This window comes from Amphiura filiformis, chromosome 9 (genome assembly GCF_039555335.1).
Source record: "Amphiura filiformis chromosome 9, Afil_fr2py, whole genome shotgun sequence".
Classification (NCBI taxonomy): domain Eukaryota; kingdom Metazoa; phylum Echinodermata; class Ophiuroidea; order Amphilepidida; family Amphiuridae; genus Amphiura; species Amphiura filiformis.
Genome location: NC_092636.1, coordinates 15431640 through 15448271, shown reverse-complemented (window position 1 = coordinate 15448271; position 16632 = coordinate 15431640). Strand labels below are relative to the sequence as shown.

Sequence of the window (16632 nt, the reverse complement as noted above, 5' to 3'; positions counted from 1 at the left end):
AGTTTAAAACATAGCAATTTGAATAGCTGGAAAAGTTGAAAATGTTTTTGGACAATCATGGACCATCTTTTATATTTGCTATAACACTAAGGGCACCGTCAATCAAACATCACACGGATGTGGGGTGCAAATTTGTCAATGCTATCTGCAGTAGATAGCAAAATAATGCAACGACATCTACCACCCTATGTCCAATGCATTGCCAAACTTCTCCTTCCAAACCAGTAATTCCTGACCCCATGAAAGTAAACTTCAAAGATTTCAAGCAAATAAAAAGAAAAAGAAGTCATTAAAGACCCCCACACACAAAAAATAATAATAAAAGATATAAGAAACAAAGAAAGGAAACCAAAACAAAATAGGAAAGAAAATCTCAAAATTGGCACATTTCATTAAACATGATTTGCGTTGTCTCTTCAGTGGGTATAACTGTGTACACTGAAAGTGTGAAAGCCTATTCATGGTAAAGGTAAATCATTGCACATCTCCCCATTGAAAACACACATTATGCACGGTTGACCACAAAACATAAAGAATAATAGGATTTACTTTTCTATTATATGGTGAATCGTTGGAAATGCGTGCTTGTCTATGTGTGTAAATCGTTATGATTCACCATTTGACCATCTTAAGGGCTCGGGCCAAGCTTGGTTTCAAATTGGTCCAAAATGGAAAAATCGGCCATGTTTGCTGTTAATTTTTGCCTAGCAATACTGATCATAGGTTCAAAATTTATGGTGCATATCAATCACCAACCTCTCTAGTTTATTATTTGAGCATGATCACTTGTGCAAGGTCCTAGGAAATTATGTAAATATGTCTGTATATATAATGTTCCACATCGGCTCACGCACTTTTTTATTTCACCCCAGATTTCATATCTTTCCCTTTTACCGATTTCCGCATCATTTCGGTATAAAATGTTGAAAACTCCAAAGAAAGAATTATGATACTTATTTGAACTTGGAGTTCAACAAATGCCTAAATTAGTCTCGTCAAGACAGAAAATTCATGTGATTTTGCATCTTGGGAAAGCGATCATGTGTACATGCTATTTTGTCAATGAAAATTCACGAATGTTCCCACTTTTTCAACGAAAAAGAGTTCTGCAACATTGGTTGGAGCGAGGAAAAGTAAATTACGTGCATTCAGTAGTTATTTCCTGTCTAAATCGTTCCGTTTAGTGCTACGTTCAGCTCATTTATGTCAAATCTGCGAATTCGGTACTCGCAGTTTTTGAGGAAAAATCCTTGAATATAAGCTTACTTATTGAGCGTATCGACCGAAATTGGACACGTTTCAAAGCCAAGACATGCTTTGCTCTGTGGTTTGATTTATACTCACGATTATCATCTTCTGTTGATTATTTCAGGTTTTTCCTGCAAAAGTTGAATCCAACATCCCATATCTGACAAACACATGTCATTCAGTGGAAAAAATACTTGAAATACAACATAGCTCAAAATCAACTTAAAGACTAAGTTCGGTTCACATTAAGTTCACATTGTGAACCAACATTACAAACGATGAAACTCTAATTGACCTAGGGGATGCCGATGACTGGTCGCTTTACCTCGCGACTCGGTAGCGACCAGGTCTAGATACAAGGCAAAGGGACTGGTGTGTACATACAACCACTGACACTGTCATCATGGTCACAGCTTTATTTTACTGTGGTGGACTTTACAAAGCACAGGCCCTAAATGAAAAAAAATGAGCACCATGCGTACGCATGCTCCCAGGCAATGAACTTTGGGAACACAACGTCACATCATGAGATGTCATTCATAATAGGTTTATTCAAAATCGCTTTATAAAACTATAAATTGTGCGAGCTACGGAAGTTACGACATGGAAAGGTGCCCAAAATGGGCGTGACAAAGAGGCGGAGCTATTCACAATTTCCCGTTTTTATTTTCATATTTCTTATTTGTTAGGTTTCATTTTGTTTTCATTATTATTTTATTTGACTTCTGATACGTATAAATCTTAAAAACTACCATTTTCATGATATACTTTTGATTTATAGCCATTTAGTGGGCGGATCAGTAATACTATTCATATTGAAATTAGTTGACCTGCTAATAATTATGTAAATTATTGGCGTGGTCGTGGAACAGCTGATCGCCACACAGTTTACTCGGTAAACCTACTACTACTGTCTACGACGTATAGCTGCCAAAGTAAATACATGTTATAATATTTACAAGCTCAAAGGTAACTTTTAAGGTAAGAAAAACAATATGAACTATAAATTAAGAATTGTCGAAAGAGTTCAGTTTTGCCCTAAAAAATCAGACCGACCTAAAAACCGCCAAACTTGATCTTATGTGTGTCGAATTTTGTTTGCACTGCTAGCCTGTTAGGCTAGGCATGATCACATTCTCTAACATGTGAGGGCGAGGCGTCATTAAGCATCTCATAGACATATACCTAGACCTATGACTGCCCATCCTTTACCACAGCGGGGGTCAAAGCCCGGCCCGTATCAAGGTGATATTGACGGATTGACAGGGTTAGGGCTAGGCACGGAGAAATATTGCATACATGTTTGACGCGCTTCGTTTTGCGTGATTACTGCGCCGTTGTCGCCGCGTCAAATGCAGCATGTTCCGTGAGCGCGGACATGTCTGCTTGTTTTGCGTCTGAGTATGCATCCTTGACCTTGTCAAATTCGTTGCTAAGCAGTGTCAGCTTTGTGCTACGGCTACGCGAGTCAAAGTCACTGGTCTAGGTTCTTGTTTGTCTGGGAAGCATCTTGTGATCCAAGATCCTGCCTTAACTGTGTAATCCAATAGGGAAATGAAGAAAATTTGGATTTTGACCCTAAAAATTCCAATCTGCATAAATTTTAGTGAAAATGCATTTGTGGAATACTATACTATTCAAGTAGTGAAAGCCTTGGCGGGAAATCCAAGGTGATGGACTATGCCAAGTATTGCAGTAGAAGGAGAAGCCACATTTCATGAAACATTAGTGCATTTTTTGTAAAATGGCCCTTCGTGCTCAAAAATTTAGCCATAAAATATATACACCCAATAAGACATAGGAAGCTACTGATATAATTATAATGCTGGGACACCAAATTTGGGACATTCAGGCGAGCATACTTTTCCTCATAACATTGCCAATAGTAGGCCTACATACATGATTGACCCCTCATTTTTTAAGTTAAATGATTCTCTTTTGAATGAAAGCAATTTTAGATGAATTTATTCAATTTCAAAATATTATGAACATGCCTAGTTAGGCTAATGAAAGTCGATTCCTAGTTTCCCGTTACCCTACTCCGCTCAAAACCAATTGCTGGCCAAATATTTCATTCTTTTGAATATAATGTTGATTTCTAACAAACCAATAAATAATTGTGGTTTTAAATATATCATAAATATCTTTCTGTTGATTTTCACGGATTTTCTTTGCAGTATGGTAAAATAATTAATTATATTAATCATGAATACCTACTCACTTCTATGTCGTATGTCCCGCACTTTTTTATCTGCTCTGATCTTATTCCGTAAAAAATATTGTGAAACTTTGGATAATAGTTGTACAATCACCTTCATGTGGTTGTAAACTACATCAGTTAACTACAAACTGTGATTTATCACATACATGGGTAGTTATTGGTTTTCACCTGTAACGTACAGATGCAATAATGAAATGGCATAAAATAATGAATAATGAAAAATGAAATGGTCACCTACACAGTCATGAAAAATTGTGTAAAGGGAAACAAGGAATTGACTTTCATTGGCCTTATGAAGCAGTTGTACTTTGTAGTAACTACAAATTTGGAATATCGCAATCAATGAACCAGTCAGTTGTCAATACATGTATGAAGGCGTAGTATAGTACATATCATACGTGTTGAATAAACTGCTGATACATAAAATGTTTTCAGATGCATGTACACGTGGCATGCATCATCATTGCATATATGCATACTAGTTGAATTTGATTGAATGTCCGAATGATCATGTTGAGCAGGCATCAATACGGTACATAATTATTATCGAGAAGTGTCTAGCTTTGAATTCAACTCACAACAAGCATTGAAAGCTGAGTCCTAAGTAGTATATTTTTATAACTAGCTGTCAACCTAAGGGGCTGGCATTTTCTTTGGAAGGGGTGGGTCCCCACTCCCAAATATACTGGAGGGGTTTAATATTTGCACAGAAAAATAGGAGGGTCATCACATGTTTGATGACCAAAATGTAAGCATTCAGTCACAAGATGACTACAGATAGTGTGTTTATTTTATTTCAAATAACTGATCAATTTCAATTCAATTGTTGCCTGTTTAGAGGGTAAGGTGTATCGGTGGTAGGGGGTAATTAAATTTTTGGTGCTAAAATAGGGGTCAGGGAAGGTTGCACTTTTATTAATGCCAAATCTTTCCAATCCTTTTCAGCGTGTCATCTTTTTTGCGTTATCCCATAGCACTGCAGTGAGGAGCAACTGAGAAGAATGTAAGTTTAAAAAATTATAATTTGTCAGATTTTGAATAATATTTTATTTCAAACCTTTGTTGCACAAAATGATGAGTCGCATCAGCGTATGCATCAGATTCCATTAGGCAATGAAAAAATCCCTCGGTTTTACGGGAGTGACCAACCCAGATTTTACGGAAAATGTTTGTTTTTTAACAAGTTTTGGCTAAAATCAGGTCAAATAAGCCATTTTGGGGCTAACATTTAATTGATTTTAGAAATTACTTTTTCACAAATACTCTGTACATGTTCAAAATTGATATGTTAGCCAAAAAATCATTACATTTGCACAATTTTCAAGCTTTCGGTGATAATATGTGACCCCTCGGCACAAACGAGGCCGGATGTCGCCCGTGCCACTATTGAGATATGCTCCATCAAACTTAACAGTAAACAATAGAAAACAAAGGCTTTATTGACTGTTTTATTGATTTTTCACTACTTAAATGTCAAGTACTATATACATGATATACATCATTTTAAAGCTAATTTCAAGCAGAATATTTTGGTTCAATATCTCAAAAATGATGATTGGCGACTTCAGGGCTCAGTTGTGCCGAGGGTCACATATAGGGTAATATTTAGCCTTCAGGAAAGAAATTTCATCAAAAATACCACAATAATCCCAAATTGACCCTACTTCAAATGTCCTTCAACCCATATTAAAAAAAAAACAGGTTATTTTTTTTTTTTTTTGGGGGGGGCATCGCATGTAGAACTTGCAGTTATTAATGGGACGAAAAAAGGTCATTCCCTGCACTTACAAATGTTATGTAAAACCTGATCCAGTTATAATTACACCAGTGGGTAAAAGTACACCAACTATTTCAGGACTGAATTTGCAATGACATCATTTGAGAGGCTATGTTCAAACATAGGGTGCTTGACGCTGTACTATGTACCGTAGTCAATGTCATTCAGTTTCATATTCACTGGTTTTCAGTCACAAATCTAAACTTGTCAATGTTGGCATGTGGATTGCATCTTGTGTTTGGTTTCTTATCTCATACATAATTATTGGCTTATTTTTTTTTGACATTCAACTGGTCTAGTACATATTAAATTCTGTTATTTATCTTATTGTTTTTCTCTGAATATGCCAGATAATCAAGTCAGCTAGAATGGAAAATGAACCATCAACAAGTAGTGGGTTTGTTCCAGAGAAGAGGAATACTAGCAAGGTAAAGACACATTTTTGGGTATTACCCATGGACCTTGTTCCATGGCCCCATAATTTTGGGGCCTCTACAATTGAGTTATGGATCTTGCTTTGTGGCCCAAAATTACCATGTTTTTGGCCAAAATAGGGCAAATTGCACAATTTTGAGTGCTTCTTGGGCACTGGCCCATAGCAAATTTCACTTCATTTTTGTGCTCTTCTGGCGCAAATATCCTGGTTAAATATATGCGTGTCTGTCTCTAAATTGTAATGGTTCCGCTGCCATTATGGATCTTATACCTAAACCAAACTTGTCCACTTAAGTGCATATCCTTCCTTCACGGTGAGTTTGGGCCTCCAAATTTTGGCCTGGCCCAGTGCCTCCAAAAAGGTAAAGCCAGCATGGTCATACTTCATGTGACTGTCATCATTGTTTGATAATTTATTTTCTATTGTACACACACATCCCCTGATTTGTCCACATGATTTGAGTTTCAGATCAGTCACGTTTCTTGGATGACTGAGTTCTGTGGAGTGTTGCCAAAGGTTTTCAGCGCTAAAGTCAGGGGCGTAGCAAGAGCCTCAGGGGCCATGGACAAGGAGCAGTACAGGCCCTTTTAACCAGGCGAGATTTAGCCTACCTTATGGGGGCCCTGGGCCAGGCCAAAATTTTGAGGCCCCGAACTCACGTGCCGAGGAAAGCATGTGCACTCAAGTCAGTTGTCAATTTTGGTTTAACTAAAGGGGGACTATCATATTTTGTTCAATTCAATTTCAGACTATTTTGGCCCAAGATCAACATGAATTCTGCTATTTGAAAGCTGGCATAAAGCATGGAAAATTGAACAATTTTGCCCTATTTTGACCAGAAAACATGCCGTTATTGAGGTTAAAAGAAAGATGCATATGCCAATTTTGGGGCCCCAAAATTTTAGGGGTATAAAAATCCGACCCTGCTCTCCATTATCAGCTCTTATTTAATTTTCGTCTTTGTGCTTGGGGCCCCTGAACCCCCGGGGCCCATGGACTTCGTCCACCCTGTCCCCCCGCTTGCTACGAGCCTGGCTAAAGTAGACCTGACTCTTGTAAACTAGCCCAATTTTCGGCAAGTTGCCAAGTTTTTTGAGTAGCGCCAAACAATCAGCAAGGGGGGGGGGGCATTTAACACAAATGGCCATACAAGTATGCTCCCACGGAAAGACCCCCCTTTTTGGATTTTGCAGCTCTGAAAGTGACCAAAATAGAGCTCCAAAACACCCTTGATTTTGACCGGGGATTTTGATAATTTCAGCTCTAAAAGACCCCAAAATTGCTCATTCCTTGTATTTATGTTTTTCAGGTGATTTTCAACCAGAAACCCAAAAAGACCAATGATTTTGACTGTTAACACTAACAGGTCCAAAAGACTTCCCTTTTACCGATGCGCTCTCAGCTCGTAAAGACCCACCACTTCAAAATTCTGGGGAACATACCCACCAAAAAGTGCCAACTGAAATTGGGAATACATTTAATAACAATGAATTAAACTTATAATTGCAGAATCAACCACCATCACATAAAGGGGTTTCCAGCAGATCCACACCCACCACTATTCGTGCAGAAACCAAGGTAAGCATGCTATTGAAATGCTGAAGATTTCTTCAACATTAAAAGACACTAAGACAGAACTGATATTTCATTTTAATTTACAACTATAACTTAGAACACCATGTGCATTGCTATTAATTTGCAATACAGTGCAAATCTTCAGTGTCATTTTAACTTTGCAACACAATGTACAATTTGTTATGGAGACGGAAATATTTGCAACAAAACATTTCAGTATGTTGTATGACATTCCTCACAGCAAGTTACTTTCCTGTGTGTTTACATTTTTGAGACAGATTAAAAGCAGTGCATCTGCAGAGAGCACCATTGTGCAAAGTCACTGCTCCATACAGATACACAGTCTTGTATGTATCACACACAGGTACGCTACTGTCGGGGGGTTAGGGCTCAAATGGGGTATGTACTAAGCCTTGCTCAATTTTATTTACCAGTACATACATGTATGAATATCCACTTGTATACATACCCTTTCTCATTATTTATGTAATCATTGTGCAATAACTAATCTTTCTTTTGAGATGGTCAATTTCTTGACCGCTAATTGAACCCAGGATCTTCCAGTTGTTTTAGCGGATGCTGTTACCAACAAGTTATCAAGGCCTCAATACCTGACTCACAGAAGGTTCCTGGTTCAATACCGGTTGACAAAACAATTGGTTCATTATAGTATGAGGCCAACATATCTGGTTAGAATAGTATGTATAAAAATACAAGTTATACCATTATATATAATAATAATATCTTGGTTGTGAGTTCATAATCTCCATGTTTCACATCATAGGGACATAGTGAAGAGCTTAACATTTACACTTGTCTGTCATCTATACTGAGCATTGAAAAGATGTACATCACAACCCTACATCCCAATCCTACATCCAGGATGTGATGTTAATCCTCCATGTATATCAACAGAGGTACTCTTGATTACAGAATGTGTAATAACAAATAGCTAATTTGTATGTGATTGTCTTTTAGATTTAGGAACTGCTATGTGTTTTTTCACTTCACTGGCGTGTATTGCAATCATCACAGCATAAATAGTAAGATTACAAGTACTTTCTTACAGCTTTGGGTCTTGCTCAATATTGTGAATGGTTATAGACCTGTGTTAAGTATTTGAGTTTGTGACTGAAAGTGCATGTTTTAGCCCATATTTTATCAAATTGGCCTAATATTGCACAATTCAATATATGTTGGTAGTTACAGTTACAAGAAGATATTATATTCCACCTTTTTTATTTAGCCCAACAGGTTCATATAATTTTTTAATCTCACCAGATTGAGTGCTGCTGTGGGTTTTGTTGGTTTTTTTAATTCACTGTATGCTGTGAATGTTGCATCATTGGATATACAATAAATATTCTAAGTTGTTATTGTTCTGAAACTTTACTGTGTTTTGTGTAATTGATTTTGATTTGGTCCTTAATTTCCCAGATACCAGAGCCTCAAATAGAAGTCGATGGCAAATGTGGAAATCGTCTTGTGGACGTGGATCTGCTGGAAACATTCATAAAGAACACTTGCGTGTGCAAGTTTTGCCTCTCTACAGGATGTGCACTGCAGCTCTGGGTGGAACAGGATCACGGATGGGCTACACGCCTGGGGCTGCAGTGCACTAATTCTAGGTGCCGCATAAATACACCGAAGCGGATATGTTTAATCACTCCACAAAGCCTGTTGAGAAACTCCATAACTCTGAAGAAATTAATCGGTAAAGAGGAATAATAAATAGTCCACATTCACTAATGTCACTTGCATATCTACATGTCTATTAGACTGTGCAATATTAACTATAAAGATAAAGGTTAGATTGTTTGAAATGATCCTTGCATATGTTTTAAACACAAATTTCATCTGTTACTTGGAAATCTGTTCAGCAGTAATGTAATAGCAAAGTATGCTTCATGGTCATCATGTCAACTTCCCATAAGTTGAAGTTCCTCATTTACTGTTACATTAATATACTGTTGTTTTATGTGCTGTACCATACCTCTATTTCTTTGTATAAAGGAGCCTTATTTTAGGCATGAGGAGTATCGGGAAGGGGAGAAGTGCAGCAGTCACCTTAAGTGCCTTCCTGAGTTTGCCGCAGCCACTTGTGCGATCTCATTGGCGGTCACATGAGGCCAGCATGGCAGAAAGTGTAGGTTATATATGCCCAACAATGAAGAAGTAACATGGTGTTAATGTCTCTAAGAAATAATAATAGTCAAACTAATACATAAAATGGCAAAGGATGGCATCACTTGGATTACTAATCATATTGACTTTTTTATTTGATTTGTATTATGTATCATCAGACTTCCACAGAATTTCAGAGCAGTATTTTACCACATTTAGTTGGTATTGATTTGCATGCAGAATTTGTCATTTCGTATTGCTACTACATGTACATTGTAAATTTAGTAATGTATTAGTCATAATTTTAGCCCGAGGCTGTGCAATAATAATGAGCCCTGTGAGAGGGTAACATTGAAAGAAAAAAATTTTTGGAAAAATCCAAACGGGATGGGCTGGGCCATTTTTGCTATGCGGTTTGCAAATCCCCCTCCCCTTCATCATTTTTGCACAGCCACAACGGCAAAGGTGATGGATGTCAACAGTGCACTAAATGTCGGCCACAAATGCAAAGGTGATGGATGTCAACAGTGCACTAAATGTCAGCCACAAATGCAAAGGGGATGGATGTCAACAGTGCACTAAATGTCAGCCACAAATACAAAGGTGATGGATGTCAACAGTGCACTAAATGTCAGCCACAAATACAAAGGTGATGGATGTCAACAGTGCACTAAATGTCAGCCACAAATGCAAAGGTGATGGATGTCAACAGTGCACTAAATGTCAGCCACAAATGCAAAGGTGATGGATGTCAACAGTGCACTAAATGTCAATATTCCTTCTTCAGTTAATGTTATATTGGTGAGCTATGAGCATTGTGATTATGTTGCATGGTCCCAATTTATATCAGTTTACACTATTTAATGGGTTCATGTGTATTATTTTGCAAAGCCATTCACTTGGCCTTTTTTTTCAGTGTATGTAATCTTTCTTTGTTTTAAAAAATAAATAATCAGACATTTTACACATGCTTTGATAGGTCAAATACTTCTAACCTAGCCTTAACCCATGTCACACCCTGTAGGTTCCACGATGATGGGACTTAAGAGCAAATTGCAGCAAAACAATACCTTTGCAACTTACAGAAACCACGATGAACACAGGCATGAAGATAATGTGTCGTAGCTAAGTTATCACATAGGTCTGGTTAAACCATCACATTATTGTTGTATATCACATTGACAACAGTGTAAAATGATGTTGGTAACTCACAAACTGCACAATATATTTCAATGTTTTGGGGTGTAATAATAATGCTAAGTGCATTTCTATGTGAAAAATGTGTTCCTTAATCCATGACAAAATGTTATTTACAACAGCTTATATCAGTAACTCAGGAAATGAAAGTACAAGCAACGCGCAATGGCTAAAAAGATTTCTAATCCTGGATGATAGTGTGCCAGATGTGGCACCTGAGACCAGCCTGGAGGACGAGGCTGTTGATGAGTTGGTAGTAGACTGTGCCGCATCTTTTGATGGCACATGGAAGAAACCGGGGTCTGTCATCACACCATTGTGTTGCGACAGCCATTAGTGTATATACAGGGGAAATTTTGGACATGGAGTATATCTCAAATTTATGTTAAGTAAGTAACCATCACATTCCCTTATCAAGCATTTTCTATTTTAACAAGAAAAGTGTCAGGAAATTGTATTATTGTAGTCATGTACAATTTGATAACAAACATTGAATGTGTCTCTGTTACAGTATGAACCGTGATTATTGTGCATCTCATGAGCAACATGTATACCTTCAATTTTGTTTTGTGGAACTTCATGCAGAGTGACTGCTTTCATTTAATCTGGCAAGCAAGTTTCCACAACCTCAACAAACACTATAAACACTCTTCACACTGATCATGAGTCAATGTAGTTGCTCACATGGATTTCATTTTACATTTTGATTTGCTTCATATTGTTTTTCACACAGAGAATGTAGCAAACACAAAGAGGAAGAGCATAGCTCAAAAGAATATTTAGATTGGTTTGTAGGGCACTCAGATGTGTGCCCTAAGAACTTCGATGGATCTAGCCAGGCAATGGAGGCAGAAGGCATTTCTCGGTTGTTTAACAGGTTATTACCAATCATGAATTTATTTCTCAAGCACCATTTGTTTTGATTTTTCTGTATGATGTGTACAACATTTGTTTCTTCTTTTAATTTCAGTGATGTCAGTTTGGGGTCAAAATTTCTGTTGTACACTCTGCTGTTGTCAACTTGCAATGCACAAAGTGATTAACTTTTGTATTGATGGAATTTGATGGTACTCGTCCTATATTTTATATTGTGTATTCACATAGACGTTAATTTGAAACTCATTTTACAGATCAGAAGACACTCTTGGACTGAGATACACAACTTATGTAGGGGATGGTGATTCGTCTTCATTTTCAAGAATTACACAGGAGCAGCCATATGGGCCAGATGTTACAACCGTTAAAGAGGAATGTGTCGGCCACATACAGAAGAGGATGGGATGCAGACTCAGAAAGCTTGTAGAGAAGAAAAAAGGTATTAATAATTAAAGTTTGTATTTAACCTTTTCACTGGTCATCCATCAGAGGACAGTATATAGCTGGAGACCAGAGTCGTACTTCACAATGATTGCTGTGCATAGAGAAATCCTGTAGACGCCTGCTCCACAGCCATAGGATCATGTAGCAATAACTACCTATGGAGTATCATACAGTTTTATACAAGTGTAAAAGCTTATCATATGTGGTTTTTAAAACGTCATTAAATTTTGACAGGACACATCATAAAACAGATGTAAATAAGATAAAACCTCAATTTATTACATAAAGCAAGCTGATTTCATTGATTCCTTTTCTTTTGTGTGGTGAAAGGAGTGAAACTTGCCGACGGGAAGACATTGGACGGGAAGGGTCGTCTCCACCGTAAAAGAGTAGATCGCTGCAAGCATTTTATGGCAAGGCTTTGAGGACCAACAAAGGAATCCTGAAGCAGCGTCAGCAGAAACCATGGCTGGCCTGTATCACTATGCTGGGGACCACAGTTACTGCCCGACAAGAAATGACACCTGGTGCAATTTTAAGAAAGATGAGCTTAGTGGTACTAACAACTCTGAACCAGTTGATGATCCATTTACACCAGCCATGGTAGCAGTAATGAAGCCCATATATGATGTAAGGATATATATGTGATAGTGCAACTTTGTAGCTTCACCACAGCACCAAGCAACTAAATCAAATTTCCTTTTAATTTACACAAAACTATATAAAATCTAGGCATCTTCTGTAAGATCATTACAACATATCTCCCATTCATTTCAGCACAGCACTGAAGCAAAGTTTATAAATAAGCTTTAAATGGAGTGAAAGTTTCAATATTCTGTTCCTCAATGGATGTGTGACTATTAACAGCACTAATAATCTTTTGCAGTATATACCAAGAAAGGATTGTATATCAAAAATATTTGACATGAGATGTATTCATCATAACCTTCAGTGCAGTTTATACCACTCATATCACCACAAATTACCTTCATCGCAACAAGTGAATGTTAATAATGTTGACAGTATTGATATTAAACATGAATCGCAAAGTGATCACACATTATGGACATTACTTAATAATGGAATGTGAAACTGTGTATTTTTCAACAGGACCTATCTGATGTTGACTTACTATCGCATTGCAGTCAGTGTCTGACACAGAACGCCAATGAGTCCTACAACAGCTTGCTCTGGAAAATGGCTCCAAAAGAGCAATACAGCTCTGCAACACAGATTCGGACAGCAATGTGCTTGTCAACTATTTCTTTTAATGTTGGTTGGCTAGATGCAGGTAAACGAGTTATGGCAGAGGTAGTAGGAAATGAGTGCATTACTTCTTCCCAGCATACTTTAGCAAGTAAAGACAAACTCAGGATAAGAGCAGCTCAAGCCCAAGCATTACTGACAAATAAGAGAAAGCGTGTCTTGAAGCGTTTAGAGCGAACCGCTCACGCTTTCCGCCATTCGGACCATAGCCACTACTTGTCTGGTGGCTATCATGTTGGCTCTACATCTAAGCGACCACGCAAGATGCCAACATGCCGCACATGCGGGGCCCCAATGAAAGGTCATGGTAAGTCCTGTAATGCTTAAATTTCTGCTGCTCTTATCAATAGAAACCCACAAAGGCGAGAAAGTACCCATTTTGGCAAGAAGTGGCGAGTCTAGGCGAGAAAAGGGTGAGGAAAGGCGAGGTAGTCTGTTAAAAAGGTGAGGAATGACAAGTTTAAGATAACTAAGTCTTGCTTAGATCCTGGTCAAGTTTGGCGAGAAAAGGCAGGAAATGGCAAGGAAGGGGAGGTACATCCAGCACATCCAGACCTGCCACAGACATTTTATCCGGAATTGAAGTAGCACCCAATTAACACCATTGTTATCATGTTGACTCAATTGGTCATAATCTTCCTGGGCTTTCTGGTTGAGTGTAATAAATTGGTTATGACCAATTGAGTCAACATGATAACAATGGGTGTTAATTGCGTCAGTATTCTAGACAAAATGTCTGTGGCAGGTCTGGTTGTACCTCGCCTTACCTGCCTCTTTTCTAACCTTTCTTGCCAACCTTGCCCATGATCTGAGCAAGACTTAATTTAGTTATCTTAACATCTCCATTCCTCACATTTTTAAATACACTTTCTTGCCTTTCCTGGTCCTTTTCTCGCCTAGCCACACCATTTCTCCCCAAAAATGGGTAGTTTCTCGGCTTTGTGGGTTTCTGCTGATATTGTCTTTCACTTGCATTGAAATGTCCCATAATGTGTCTGCCAATTTTCCTGTCAGCACATTGAAAATCATGATGGTTTGCTTGTTAAGAAATCTGTAATTTATAGCACCATGATCATGTCAATTTTTAAAGCAAAGTCACCCCGCTTATTCTTTTCTACACCTAGGATACTAAGTAACAACTCTTCCTCAGTTGCCATTGTTCGTAAGTCCTTCAAGGAAACAACAATTAAGACAAGTTAATTTAGATACAGAAGATGTCTACATAATTTTACACACCATTTATGAAATTGAGCAGGATGCAAAGGAGATCTCTCCCCAAAGCCTGTTATTGTCCAAATCCAAAAGGATGCTTCAGCAAATTATCAATTATGGGTTAATAACTGCGCATTAGTTGTTACGAGGGGATTGTGACAAATCTAAACATTTTGTTTTGGAACTCGGAATACCCTTAGGGGATGTGCCCCTCGGGATATTCCTCGGTTCCAAAGGCAAAATGTTAAATTTGTTACAATGCCCTTCGAATAACCCATGCACAGTTATTAGCCTCTTAATTATACAACAGAAAGTGGGTCTACATTCATGCATGTAATCATTTTACCCAGAATAGCTTTGCTGTGATATGCTATTGGGAATCTTATCAAGTGTCACTTTTGATTTGGATAATAACAAACTTTCTGCATGCAGATTTCAGGTGTCATATTCAAGAAAACGTATCCTGTAACAAAAGGTATAGGTTTTTTGTTGTAGTGCATGAACAACTTGTGAACATTGGCAGCTTATAAAACTGGGTGAATACTTTATATAGGTGTACTTGGAAAACTTGTGCATTGTATACATGCAGCAAATAAGGTCATTGACAGATTAAGTAGCCTAGGGTGAATGCTGCCGGTCTTCCATGCCGATATGTTCACCTCCTGGTGAAGAATTTATGACTTGCGGAAATAACATCTTCCATTCCTAATGATAATTCAATGCAGACAGTTTACATCTGTAACATTTGACATTACTTCACATCTAACAAGAGAAATATATTTATGTTAATTCTGCATAATTCATTACAGCTACTTAATCTGCAGGTGATTTGAGCAGCTACATGATAGAGAAATATAGTTTTCAGATTTTATTTCAATCAATCCTAAGGTGAAAATCACCCCATCCCCTACACAAATTCAGTCCAAGAGTGTCTTCTGATCATTCTCCAACCTTGCAACAGAAGCAATCAAAGGTTATTTTCAAATGTTATAACATTTTATTTGCAAATTCTTACTTGCTTTTAGTTCATAATTGTTTCTTACTTTCATTCATTCATTCATTTATTAATTTACTCACTCATTCATTCACTTGCTATGTCATTCATTTACTACTTCTTCAATGAATGAAGATTTTTTTCTTTAGGTATTGACTGAACAAGTGAATGAAGGAATGGTTTTATGTATGAATGAATGAAAGTGTTGCAGAGCTGTATTGCTCTTTTGGAGCCATTTTCCATTTCAACTTAATTTGGGCCTATTCTGTATCACACCCAACTAATTATGTACATCCATACCAAAAGGATGCATTTGTAGGCTGCCACATGTGTCTCTTTTAACATAATAGCTAGGAATAAATACCAGACTCATCTAAAAAGTGGTGTTGACTTCAAATCATCCCTGAAATCACATGGTTTAGAATACAGAGAAAATCCTAAAAGCATGGGACTTGGGGATGATTTGAATTTATCTGCACTTTAGATGAGTCTGGTAATTTATTCCTAATTATTATAAAGAAATAAGATTCATGCAGCAGCTGACAAGTGCATAATTTTGATATGGATATACAATTATGTCCATCAAAATTAGACTATGAAATTAACCTTCGATTGCAAATGTGACCATCTGTACGTCAATGCAAACAGGGGCATAACCAGGAAATATTTTGTTTAGGGATTCTGCTGGAAGTGAGCCATTGCAACTCACAGCACCAAAATTAGGCCTTCTGATTATTCAGTGCACCCCCCTCTGGTTATGCCCCTAATAACAACTTGGTGTCTCCAGACAGGGCAGTGACTGTGGTCCCCAGCATAGGTATAGATGAGTCACAAAAGCAGCTGATGCTGCTTCAGGGTTCCCTTTGCCATAAAATCTTTGCAGCGCATCTACTCTGGTACAAAATATCCTATTATATTTATACATATCATGTGAAGTACAATATTGTTGTACAACACTATACAATTGTTTAATATCCCCCCATGTTATATTTGGGACATGATGTGGCCGACACATTCCTCTTTAACGAATTCTGTTATTAAAGGTTGGAGAAATACTCTATCATGTATCTACTATAAGTCAGATTCATTGTAAGTCCAAATGCCTCCATTGCCTGGCTAGGTCCTTTAACAAAACACCAAAACTTAGACTTACTTGCATTGCTTTTAAATGTAAATAACAACAAAATAAAATTATATTGATATGTTATTATCATTATTTGCATTAAACAAACACTTAATTTAGTTCTATGCAATTCATTAAT

General features: G+C 37.5%; 1 protein-coding gene across 3 annotated transcripts; it reads left to right on the top strand.

The window, feature by feature from the left end:
- The first annotated feature begins 4412 nt into the window (after positions 1-4412).
- Positions 4413-13562, top strand: LOC140160286 (uncharacterized). 3 transcript variants are annotated; one of them, XM_072183557.1, is made up of 5 exons: positions 4413-4472; positions 5597-5674; positions 7192-7260; positions 11709-11893; positions 13009-13562. In XM_072183557.1, the coding sequence occupies exons 2-5, from the start codon at positions 5622-5624 to the stop codon at positions 13017-13019; spliced, it is 318 nt and encodes a 105-aa protein (XP_072039658.1). In that variant the 5' UTR covers positions 4413-4472; positions 5597-5621; the 3' UTR covers positions 13020-13562. The 3 variants fall into 3 exon arrangements, with proteins under 3 accessions (XP_072039658.1, XP_072039657.1, XP_072039656.1); XM_072183556.1 differs by lacking the exon at positions 13009-13562 and adding an exon at positions 12229-12336; XM_072183555.1 differs by lacking the exons at positions 4413-4472; positions 5597-5674; positions 7192-7260; positions 11709-11893 and adding an exon at positions 12341-12528.
- Positions 13563-16632: the final 3070 nt, after the last annotated feature.